The 12,403-nt window shown below is 37.3% G+C and overlaps 1 protein-coding gene across 4 annotated transcripts in view; it reads left to right on the forward strand.

The window, feature by feature from the left end:
• The window catches only part of ALKBH1 (alkB homolog 1, histone H2A dioxygenase), a 22,451-nt gene extending 10,376 nt beyond the window's left edge, over window positions 1-12,075 (forward strand). For 3 of the 4 annotated variants that reach the window (XM_010947888.3, XM_045511332.2, XM_010947890.3), the window contains 3 exons: window positions 4,358-4,448; window positions 7,291-7,484; window positions 8,466-12,075. In XM_010947888.3, the coding sequence (XP_010946190.1) occupies window positions 4,358-4,448; window positions 7,291-7,484; window positions 8,466-8,892 (712 nt within the window). In that variant the 3' untranslated portion in view covers window positions 8,893-12,075. The remainder of the gene's footprint in view (window positions 1-4,357; window positions 4,449-7,290; window positions 7,485-8,465) is intronic. The other variant, XM_074365188.1, reaches the window with a different exon arrangement.
• The last annotated feature ends 328 nt before the right edge of the window (window positions 12,076-12,403 follow it).

The following is a 12,403-nucleotide window of genomic DNA, read 5'->3' on the forward strand; positions in this document are numbered from 1 at the left end:
GCCAATATGTTCTATTTCAGGTTTTTAAAATTCCACATATAAATATAATCATACAATATTTGTCTTTCTCTATCTGAATTTATCCCACTTAGCATAGTGCCCTCAAGTTTCATCCGTGTTGTCACAAATGGCAGTATGTCCCCTTTTTATGGCTGAATAATTCTGCTGTATAGGTATCACATTTTCTTTATCCATTCATCTGTCATTGGATACTTAGATTGTTTCCATGTCGTGGCTATTGTAAATAATGCTGCAGTTATTTATTTATACAAAACAGTATGGAGGCTTCTCAAAAAATTAAAAATAAAACTACTGTTTGATACAGCAATTCCACCTCTGGGTATGTATCCAAAGGAAACCAAATCACTATCTCAAAAATATAGCTACACCTCCATGTTCATTGCAACAGTATATACTAGGATTTCTAATGAAGATAAAGATTGGAGGAAGAGGAGAATGAGCAGAGATGATCCTTAGTGTAATTTGAGGCTTATTGTTTTTGAAATCTCTGTGGAGTGTCCATGTGGAAATGTCTAGTATGCCTTTGGAAATATGGAACTAAGCTTAGCAGCAAAGTTAGACGTAGGAGTTACACATGAAGCCATAGTGAAGCAGTGAGAATGGATGTGGTTTGTTTGTTTATGGAAAACATACAGAAAAAAGAAGGCCATTGTCCCTAGGAAGCATCAGCTCTGGGTGAAAAAAAAAGTACTATTGGAAGCCAAGACAGGAAGATGTTTCCAAAATAAAAGAAGGACGAACCAGGTCATTAGGCCTAGGTTTTGACAGTTAAATGATATTACTGAATCTAAGAAATTAGGTTTTGGTAAAGTGGTATAAGCAAAAGTCAGACTGCAGTGATGAGAGAGAGTCAGGGCAGCAAATATTGAGTCCTTCTATGAAAGTTTAATTGTAAAAGGAAGGAGAGATACGGAGCAGAGGGAGACAGGATGTAGGTAGGGTACCTGAGTAAGAGATCAAGTTGGAAAGATGTTTTTTGTTGGTTTTTTCTTAAGTATGTGGAAATGTTGAACAGTTTTGCAGATCAAGAGGAAAAAATAAGTACAAAGGAAGACTTGAAGATATGAGAAGAAAGATGACCAATGGAGAAGGGCCTCAGAGGCTGTGTCAGGGGAATGGGAAATAGTATAGGTGGAGAATTAGCCTTAATGGAAAGAAGTAGGACCACTGCTGAAACCAGGCAGGAAGGACGGGCTAAGGATTTTGAAAAGTTTAGAGGTATAGGGGAGAAAAGTGGAAATCATTCACTGGACCTTTGATCAGGCCTCTGTATTCTCTTTATCCTGGAAGGGAGTAAGAGCAGGACTGAGGACTTGAGATAAATGGTGAAGGTTTAGGACCAAAGATGGAAGATTAGATAAGACTAAATATTTGCATGATAGTAAAAGGACATTAGCAGTTAAGGTGGAGTTGGATGGTTGCATTGATAGGGAGATTCAGATTGAGAAGGGAAACAAAACTGGAATCACTCAAATACTGAAAAAACAGAGTTCTAGGGACAGGATATAGAGCTAGATTTAATGGGAATGAGAGACTAGGGAGGGAAGGACAGAAAGTTGTGGTCATGGAGGGAAATATTGAGAGATGTGAAAGACACTATCCCCAAGTCTTTAAAAATGATTGAAAATGCAATACCTGCAATAGGATTTTGAAAGTTTTCTATCAAACAACCTTCAGACTTCTGAGTCCTCACTGAATGAGTTCTTTTGCTTTCACAGAGGTTCACTAATGTCCCTTGAGGCAAGAAAGAGAAGAAAATACCAAAGCTTAGTTACGACACTCAGACTACCCACTGCCCAGAGAGTGGACAGGCAGGTCAGGAGTTCACTTCTGTCCAGTTAGGGTTCAGTTGAAAGCAGAGCTATAGAATGTGATTGCTGAAAAAAAATGCCAGTACTTACTACCCGTGACAGAAAGTGAGCAAACTGCTGTGTGGGCACCTTGACCAGGGGAGAAGGTGGCCAGCCCACTCATCCATCATCCTGCTGGTGCCTGGGTGGGGGCAGCAGAGGCAAGGCGTACAGAGTGTTTCTGTTTGCAGTGAGAACCAATAAGTAGGGTCATACTTGGTTGGAAACATTCTTTTGAATAATTAGGTAGAGATTTAAAGTTAGGTTAGGTCTCAACATACTCCCTGCATTCCTTACAGTAGGTAAGACGGCTCCATTGTAATAGCCTTCTTGGCTTCCTTTTGGATAAGTCAGGTTTAAAAAAAAAAAGAACAGCGCAACTGCCCCTTCATTAATCCCTCAGTATTTTCAGCTTTTTTTTTTTCCTTTGTTATGAGGACTGGGCTTAATGCTTTTTTGAAAGTATGACTCTTAGCTAGCTTCTTTTGCATACTTGGACCAATCTCTCTCTCTAAGGATAAAGCAAAGCCCAAAGCCTTTCTTATAGTGATCCAGTTAATGTAGAAAGATCTATAATTTTGATAACTTTATTAACACCATAACCCTGTATTAATTATGATAATGTATACCCTGTTCTTGAAGAACATTAGACCCAATCTTTTGATGAAAAGCAGCTTATTGGTGCTATATCAAATGTCTAAAATGTCATCAGACTTCCAGAGCTGCCTTGTTATCTTTATTTGTACAGATCAGTCTGGTTTTGATAGAATATAAATGGGTTCTTTCTCAAGAATAAAATGATCCTTTATTGAGCCAGAAAGAGATAGAAGGTGTTTTGTTTTTTAATTTTGGCTAGAATAGTGTTTCTTGAAGTGTGGTCTCTGGACCAGCAGCATCAGCATGATTTAAAGAAGCTCAGTGCCCAGGTTTTATGAGGGGCTGGCACATAGACAGTCTCTGCCTGACAGGTACCAAAATTTAGACTCCCAGAAGGAAGGCAGGTGTTCAGCATAAACTATATTGTTTATACGAACAGTTTAGGCACAGTGAGCTACAGTTCTGGTAATGGTGTGAACCTCCCCAAAATCCAAGTTCCAGATGTTTGCCAAGGGCTAGCCTCATAAGCAGTCCTTAAAAAGGCTAGCAGTTGGATCTGCTAGGCCTCTTTTCTGCACAGCTGTCCTAAATAAATCAGTGTTTGATCCGTTCCTTTTATTTAGTTACTGGTTTTGATGTAAGTCTCTGTTGCAACTCTTTGAGGACAGGTGGCATCTACTCTGTAAACTCTTTGTCAGACATCAAGATGAGTGCCACTTACAGTGTGAGCCTGTAATAAATCCTTTGCTTCTGCTCCTGCTGTGTGCCTGTATTGCCTACTGCATCACTCCTTGTTTAAATGCTGGACATTCTTCAGTGCCACACTCAACTCCCCAGCTCTGCCATGGAGCCTTAACTGATGAGACAGCTGATTTTGAGCTCTCCTTTTTCATAATTCTGGTGGCCCTCACAGTCATGTGCTGCTCAGTTTAGTACTAGGTTTTATACTGCCTTGAGTTTTCCCCTCATTTCTTTCTTATACTTATCTGTCATCTCCTGTCAAAATATAAACTCCTTATAGCAGTCTGATCTTTTTTAAGCAGCAATGATTCTTAGACCCCAAAATTTTTTTTAATTGATTAATGATGTAATTAGAAAAATACCAAACTAAATAAAATGATTAGGCCTAGCATTCTTGTGTTTTTAAATGTTTAGAAGTAAATCAAACAAACAAACAAGCTGCTTCTTTAGAAAAAGACTCATTAATCCCATGGATTTGATTAGATAAGATATAACTGCAGAAAGGACGCCTCCATTTTAAAGAAACCTCCTGTGGTTTGAACCAGGGGTGTCAGAAATCAAATCAATTGTAGTGGCCCTTAGCTAGTAGTTGTTAGCTAGGCCTCAGTTGTCTAAATTGTTATATAGGGTTAAAGAAGGCATGTTAAACCAGTTATTTTTTATTGTATACTGTATTTTGCCAAACTTTTTTATGCCCAAACCACAATTCTGGGAAGCCACCATCATTATAGACATAGTGATAGCTGTAATTAATCATGTCCTGCTTTTAGCAAACCAAATTGAACGTGCTCTGCTAGCCAGATTTTCAATTACCGGTAGGGCTGTTTGTCCCATTTCCCATGGACAGGTAAGACATTTCAGTTGTCATCTTGTTTTAGTTTTGAGATGCTGGAGACTTGCCATTTGAAAATTGATCCCATTCAGCAGAGGATATAAAACAAAGGACTAGAAATTAGAAATGCTAATATGTTTTTTAGTAATGCTGTTATATTCTTGGTCAACTCATTTATATGTTCAGCTTTCCCCTGTGGAGATCTTAGCAAACAGCTTATACCATAGAATATCAGATTTAGACCCCAGAGTCCATACAGTGGGCTATTACTGCCTTTTGAGGTGAACAGATTATCTTTTGTCTCCAATCTTTGCAGGTATAAGGAAGTGAATAAACGGAGACCCCGAAGTTTACTAGAGAAACTGCGCTGGGTGACCCTAGGCTACCATTATAACTGGGACAGTAAGGTATTCAAATTTTCTTGCTAATTCCATTGTTTTCCATTTTTATGCTTCTTGGGCCCACATAGTTTGATTTCTTCCTGACCAAGCTTAAAGTATCAGACTATCCATTTGTGGGAAAATTTCTTTCATTTATTCCCTCCTAAAGTCCTCTTGATCTGGTATCTAAAGAGGAATAAATAATTTATCAAGAGAAAATTACCTTTTCATGTGCCCTTGGGTTATATTATTTCATCAGAAGTCATTGGTGCTTTCTCTAGGGAGGTTTCAGGGATATAGATTTTTCTTTAAGGCACTCAAGAGCAGTTCTCAATATAATCTTTATTTCCATTATCATTTAGTGTTTGTTGACCATTTATTTTCTATATAATACATGCCTAAAGTGAAAGAAGCTCCATGTACTTCTGGTGTTCTCTTCCGTCAACTCACAAGAGAACTTTCAAGATCTAGATACACTTGACTCTGTGTAAGGTCTGAGCAGGGAAAAAATGCAAAACAATGTCCCACAGTTTGTAACAAAGTTCCTTGTTTTCTTGAGGTACAATTTCTTCTTTCCTGACCTCTGTGCTTCAGAAAATGCCTCCTTTATCACCAGCATGGCAGTGCCTCTTATCTCAGTGAGATGTTTGCCACCAAGTAGAAGGACTAATTCTGCGAGGAAACTGAATAAAACTAACTGGTATAGACCATGTTCCTACTAACCAGTTACTTTTTAAAAGCTCCATAGTTTCAGTCTAGCCAGCTCATTAATAAATACATTAACTACTCAAAGTAATGATAAATGTTGCTCAGAACTATTCATAATATAATTCTTTTTTTTTTTTCCAGTGATACAGATTTAATGGAAAGCTAGATACCTGTATTTGGGGAATGGCCATGTAGTTTTCTTTGGGTTAGACAGCCTGGGTTTGAATCCTACTTTGAATAAGGATAGTGCGTACCTCATTAAGGTGGTCATGAGGATTAAGTGATTAATGCCTTTATAGTGATGACAACAGGGCCTGGCTGTTCTAAGCAGTTAAATACATTAACATGATAAATGTTAGCTTCTTGTTTTTTATACTGATTTTATTGTTGATACTGTTATTCCCCAAGGACCTCAGAGTTAGCCTCATTTACTAAGACACACATGGAGTGAAAGTGATCAAAAACACTTAATGGGTAATCAGAGAAAAATGAAAAAGAATTAAATAAGAGACAGTTTGGACAGGCTTCAAAGCCCCAAAAGGTAACTCTTTCACCATAGCAGAGGCGATCTAGTGCTAGAATAGCAGCTCTGAGTGGTTGATCTTCTAAAGGACCAAAACTTAAAATGGTGGAGAACACCTTAAAGTTCTCTAACTACACCCTTAGTTTTGAGAAATTAAATAGAAGCTCTTCTTACATGCAGTTCAGGAAAAAGAGAAGAAAAAAATAAACAGATTCCAAAGAGGCTTGGCCATCCATCTGAGACCTTTCACAAAAATCTTTCTTAATGGGAAGTTAAAGCTCACTTCTAGTCAAAGTAAATACATTCTCTTCAGAAGTGTGGCTATTACTCTAGCTAGTGGTCACTAGTGGAGATGTGAGACAAAAGTGGATTTTCTAATCAGATTTGAAGTTGATTGAGCAATGGGAGGAGTGAGAGGGAACATCAGACCAAGGAAGGTATCAGGCTGCTGCTGGCTTAGGCCAGACTGGCCCTCAGACTCATCTGCATAGGAAACTGCTGCCTTGTCATTCTCAGAAATTGTACAGGTTTTGTAGAGTGTTCTGGCCTTTGATTTTCTTTTTTTTAAGAGAAAAAAGATATTTGTGATCCTTGGGTACTAAATATAGAGGCAGTTCAGGGAAGTAAGTGCTGAAAACTACTTCCATTTTAAGATCTTGCCTTGACCTAGCATAAGTCAGTTTAAGTTCAGATGTTTTGAGCACGTCATCCCATCAGACCTACCAGTGAAATCACACGAAACCATGTTGCAGGCTGAGGGGTCCAAAATCAAACTGGCTGTATTACTTGAATTGCCTTTTTTTTTTTTTTAAGTAAACTTTGTTTTTTAGTATAGTTTTAGATTTACAGAAAAATTAAAAAGATAATACAGAGTTCCAAATACCCTACACCCAGTTCTCCTTTTATTAACATCTTACATTAGTACAGTAACTTTTTCTCAATTAGTGAACCACTAGTGATACATTATTATAATAGTGAAATACATACTTCATTTAGATTTTCTGAGTTTGTAACCAATATACTTCTTCTGTTCTAGGATCCCATCCAGGATACATTACATTTAGCCAGCATGTTTCCTTAGGTACCTCTTGGCAGTGACAGTTTTGAGTTGCCTTTTTACCCTTAAGAGAACTGTCCTTTTAGGATTAGAGGATACCAGAGAGAGGTGCAATTGTTTCATATGTAGATTCCATGCAGGGTGGATTTGTCTGATTTATCACTGGATAGCACAGAGCCTGCCATGTAATAAGTGCTCAGTATTTTGAATGGCCCGTTATTGGGTTCCTGGATGCCTTAAAAATGAATGGCTATTAAGAGGTACAAACTACTATGTATAAAATAAATAAGCCACAAGGATATATTGTACAGCACAGGGAATATAGCCAATACTTTATAATAACTTTAAGTGGAATATAATCTATAAAAATTTTGAATCACTATGTTGTGTACCTGAAACTAATATAATACTGTAAATCAACTGTACCTCAATAAAAAAGGTCTTTCAAGGGATGGATAAGTCATGCTATTTAACATTATGTGTAAATTAGATTTTTAAAGTGGTAATTAATCTTATGCCACAGTTTCCTATTTTCCTGAGATCATTGTTTATTTTTCTTATTTTCTCTACTTTTATCAAAGAAATACTCAGCAGATCATTATACGCCTTTCCCTTCTGACCTGGCTTTCCTCTCAGAGCAAGTAGCCACTGCCTGTGGATTTCAGGGTTTCCGGGCTGAAGCAGGTATCCTGAATTACTACCGATTAGACTCCACACTGGGGATCCATGTGGACAGATCTGAACTGGATCACTCCAAACCCCTGTTATCATTCAGGTAAGTTAGGTCTAAGGATTTTGGATTACTTTTTATCACTTCATTCCTTTTCTAAAGCATTTTTAAGCTAAAGTACATAAATAAAAACATTAAATTTTAAAAAAATTGTTGGACTCCATAAGTTTTCATTTCTAGGCATCTTAACAATGTGTCATAAGTAAAATTAGCCTAGTCCTTTAAGAGTAATGACCAAATTACAGTTAATACTTATTATATTAACTTAATACAGTTAATACTTATTATAGCCTAGTTCTTTGAGAGTTATTAACTTAATAACCTATTAACTTAATAACATATTAACTTAATACAGTTAATACTTATTATAGCCTAGTCCTTTAAGAATAATGACCAAATTACAGTTAATGGTTAAGATGCATGGGGTCTGCCTTTTGTAATGAGGGGTATTGTTAGTGTCTGTGGAATAGGTAAGTGAAAAAGGCCATAAGGCCAAGTGAGCAACCTTTTTGGAATAGAGAAGAGCAAAGCACAGAAGCCCGAATATTTTAACTCTCCTTGTCTCCCTAAATGTAAGCTTATATTTGTGCAAAGTGCTGTACCTGTATCTCACAAAGAAAGTGCCTAAACAGAGTCATTCATTAATTGCTTTATCTTTAAGTGAACAGGAATGATAAATATGTAGTAAAGGACCCAAATAATTTTATTAAAAAACTTGAAGATGTATCAGTACAACTTACAAAGTTCATGTTAAAACTAAATTTTTAATTTTGTTATTTACCTGCTTTAAATTTTATTTTGCAGCAGTCCCGTGGGCTGTGATAAGTTTAAGTAGTAGATCATGGGTTGGTCACTCATAGACACAAGCCAGAAAAGAAGGATCTTAGCAGAGTTTAAAAAGGAGAATTTGGGAACAATAATTATCAAGTTAGAAAACAATGCAGTTGGCAGTAACTTTCCCAACCATGGTTAGTAACAGAACTTACTATTGTGTATTGTTTTACCTGTTTTGTTTTGTTTTTATAGCTTCGGACAGTCTGCCATCTTTCTCCTGGGTGGCCTCAAAAGAGATGAAGCTCCCACCCCCATGTTTATGCACAGCGGTGACATTATGGTAATGTCAGGTTTCAGCCGCCTGTTGAACCATGCAGTCCCAAGGGTCCTTCCCAGTCCTGAAGGGGAAAGCCTGCCTTGCTGCCTTGAGACTCTACTCCCAGCTGACCTCCCTAGAGACTCAGTGGTGGAGCCCTGTTCTGTGGAGGACTGGCAGGTGTGTGCTAGCTACTTGAAAACTGCTCGTGTTAACATGACTGTTCGACAGGTGCTGGCTGTAGGTCAAGACTTCCCTTTGGAACCCACGGAAGAGAATAAAAGAGACGTCACCACAGGTTTCTGCCATCTTGACGATGAGACCAGCCAAGTAAAACGGGCTAGGTTAAACACTGACTGCTGAGACTTGGAGAGCCCATTCTTTCACTCAGGCAGGTCTTAACTGTAAATGACCATGCTGTTTTGTATTGCCATAAACTTTAGCACCAAGCCAAAAACAGAGACAAGGAAAAACTCATCATTGATCACACTGTTGCCTTGGAACCCATCCAGAAGAGAAAACTGATTAACCGCTTGTTCAGAGAAGTGTTTGTCATGGTCCAGTCCAGATTAGGTTTTGGTACTAAGGTATGCATGAAGTCCAAGGAGGTGTGACCTTCCACAACAGCCTTCTCAGCCTGTGCTGTTACCTCTGAGGGAGGTAGAAGTGTTTCCATGTCTATCGAGTCTTTAAATACCTCAGGTTTTATTGATGGGAAACATAATACCCCTCTCACCACCCATCTAGTGATTTGTGGTAAAATTGTGGTTCCATAAACCAACCAATAGTCTTACCTTCTTAATTCTTTCATTCAACATCAAATTCTTTGATCTTCTCTGACCTTCACAGAAGAGTCCTGTACACATTAAGACAGTGGAACTGGAAATCACATCCCCTGGAAAAGAGATTAATCACAGCTATCTCTCTTGCCTAAAAGGTAAATACGTATAAACCCAAGGAAGGAGGAACAGTAGTTTTTCCAGACGTCTTTTAGGTCTCTAAGCTTTTCCTGTTGGCTTTTAAACACAATTTTAATTGTTGGACTAAGAAAGTCCAAAGGGTATTCTGTAACTGTTTTCTCCATGAATAAACTTACTCAGTTTTAAATTAAAGATCTGTATCTCTTTTTGAGGGTAAGTGTATCTGTGATTGGTTTTTTTCCCCCCTGTTTCACTTGCTGTATTCATGCTTTTGAAGCCCTCTAGCTATTTCTGCTCTAAGTATTCTTTGTGGCTGTCTCACAGGAGAGAATATTCCTTCATATTCCAGTCACTGCTGTCTTTTTTGATTATAGACAGCTTGGAAAATGCACAAAGCACTGAGCTTTAATCTGTGTACCCCCAACAACTCAACTCACTGTACCCTGGGCTAAGTTACCTTACATTTCTCGGGGCCTCAGTTACCTCATTTGTAAAATGAAGATAATATTTACTACCATCTTCCTTAAGGGTATTGATATTTCAAATGATAATGGGAATTTCATGCTCCTTTCTAGAAACATGATATGCCAATAATTTATTACTATATAGACTCCTAGAAACATTCCAGCTTATTCGTTTATGTGGACAAGTGACCAGAAGCTTCTTTGATACCTGATGTTTGTGACATGTCTTGCCACATTTGCATCTCATTTGTCCTGCCTTTTATTTCTTATGAGCATTTTTGAAGGAATAAAAATAGACATATCCCTTATTTGTAACAAGGTTCTAAAATTAGTAGGTGATAGGATAATTTTCTATCATTAAAGTTACCACTGGAAAAATCCCTTAAGTTTTCCATAATGTCCTTTATATGAATACTGTTTACATTATTTGTGACCCACTGAAAACCCACATGTCATTTAGTAAATCCAGCAGTCACCTTGTCCTTCAGCATTAGAACAAATCGCTCTCCAGTCAGTTGATTATTAGGTGAAGGTGTTGGCTTGTGTTCAGGGGCAGTGTTCTACAAAAAAATACATACCCAAACTGTAAACTCACACTCCAGGAAATGAGATACATGTGCTATGAGAAGCATGTGGAAACTGAGGCCAGCCAAGAGAGAGCAGATTCCTCTCCTAACCCAGGCTTCCTTGGGGGATGTGCTCATGAGCTCACTTGTGGGGGCAAGGGGGGGTCTTAGCACAATTAAGCACTCTCATTTTTATGTGTATTTATTTCTGTGAGGCACATATAGTTGAAGATGTATATAATACAACTCTATTTTTGACAGAAAATTACACAACTCAGAAAAAAGGAAAAATTGGCAATTTTTCTACATTTAAATGAGGATGAGTCCCTCCCCCCCCCCCCGCCCAGTTTGTTTTAGTTGTCAACCAGATATTTGCTAAGTCAGGTCAGCAAACTATGACTCACCCCCTGTTTTTTTACTGCCCATAGACGAAGAATAGTTTCTACATTTCTAAATGGTTGGGGGGAAAAATCAAAAGAAGAGTAATATTTTGTGACACATGAAAATTATGTGAAATTCAAATTTCTACATCCACAAATAGTTTTATTGGAACACAGCCACAATAAATCATTTACAGGTTATCTGTGGTTGCTTTCATGTTAAAATGACAGAGTTGAATAATTGCAACAGGGACCATGTAGCCTACAAAGCCTGAAAAAGATAGCATCTAGCCTTTACACAAAATGTTTGCTGACACCCAGAAAGGGAACTAGACCCCTAAAAAGGAACCTGAAACCAAGAGAAAGGCCCAAGGAGAAGTTGTCTTTGTTTCTTTATTATTTCATATCAAAAATGCCAGGGTAGATATTCAGTGTGACCAAGGATGTACGTGGTATGAAGGGTGGAGTCACAGATGTTAGACCTGGGGAAACTGGCACTCTACTACTGTGCTGGTGGGAACGTAAACTGCTGTAGCCTCTAAGGTTCAGTTTGGTGTCATACAACATGTAATTCTACATCCCAGTTTGGACAGGGCTGTCCTGAATGACGTTCCCTTTTCCTCTCTGAAGGGTTCTGATTTGATGATAAATAATATATATCATCCTAATTATGTTCTAAAATGTGTACCATTTGAACCTGTAAATTTCACTTCTAGTTAAGAAGTCTAAGGAAGTTATTGAAGCTGTCCACAAGATTTTTGTGTAAGAATATAATAAATTTTGAAATAAGTTCAATATCCAGCAATGAGAAGTTGGTTGATTAAATTCATGTATTTGTTCAATAAATGGTTATTGAGCACGGTTCTATATGAGGCACTGTTCTTTGCACAAAAGGACCTGTCTTTGTGGTACTTATATCCTAGTGGGTGTGACATAACCAAACAGTGGAAAACTATAGCTATTAAAAGTCATGTTTTGGAAGAACAAGTAGAGATAGGAGGAAATACTTGTATTAATGAGAAAATCCAGTTGTGAAACCATGCATAGTAACCTAATTCTGTATAAAATGTTCACCTATTAAAAAAAAAAAAATGGAAGGATATGTATACCAAAGTGTGAATGACAGTGGCATTATAGTTGATGTTTATTTATGCTTTTCTGTATTTCTGATTTTTTACATTGAAAATCTTTTAATAAATCATTTTTTAAAAAAGAATATGTTTGATATTTTAAATTATTATTATTTGAAGAAATACTCACTGACCTGGTAATTCTACCTCTACCTAAAATATATTAGAATGCAAATAGGAACATCAGTGTTTTCAATGAGAGGAACTTGTTTGATTCAATTATTTTATGTAATATATAACTACTATCAATCATGTTTTAGAGATATAGTTAATAATCAGAAGAAATGCTCAATATGTTAGCTGAGTAAAACAAGTTAAAAACAATATGCACAAGCATGTTACCAGAGGTTTTTTGTATGCACAGTGTGTATATGCACAGAAAAGACAGGGTTTAATATTCTATCTTCCGAATTT

The sequence above is a fragment of the Camelus bactrianus genome, chromosome 6 (assembly GCF_048773025.1).
Source record: "Camelus bactrianus isolate YW-2024 breed Bactrian camel chromosome 6, ASM4877302v1, whole genome shotgun sequence".
NCBI lineage: Eukaryota > Metazoa > Chordata > Mammalia > Artiodactyla > Camelidae > Camelus > Camelus bactrianus.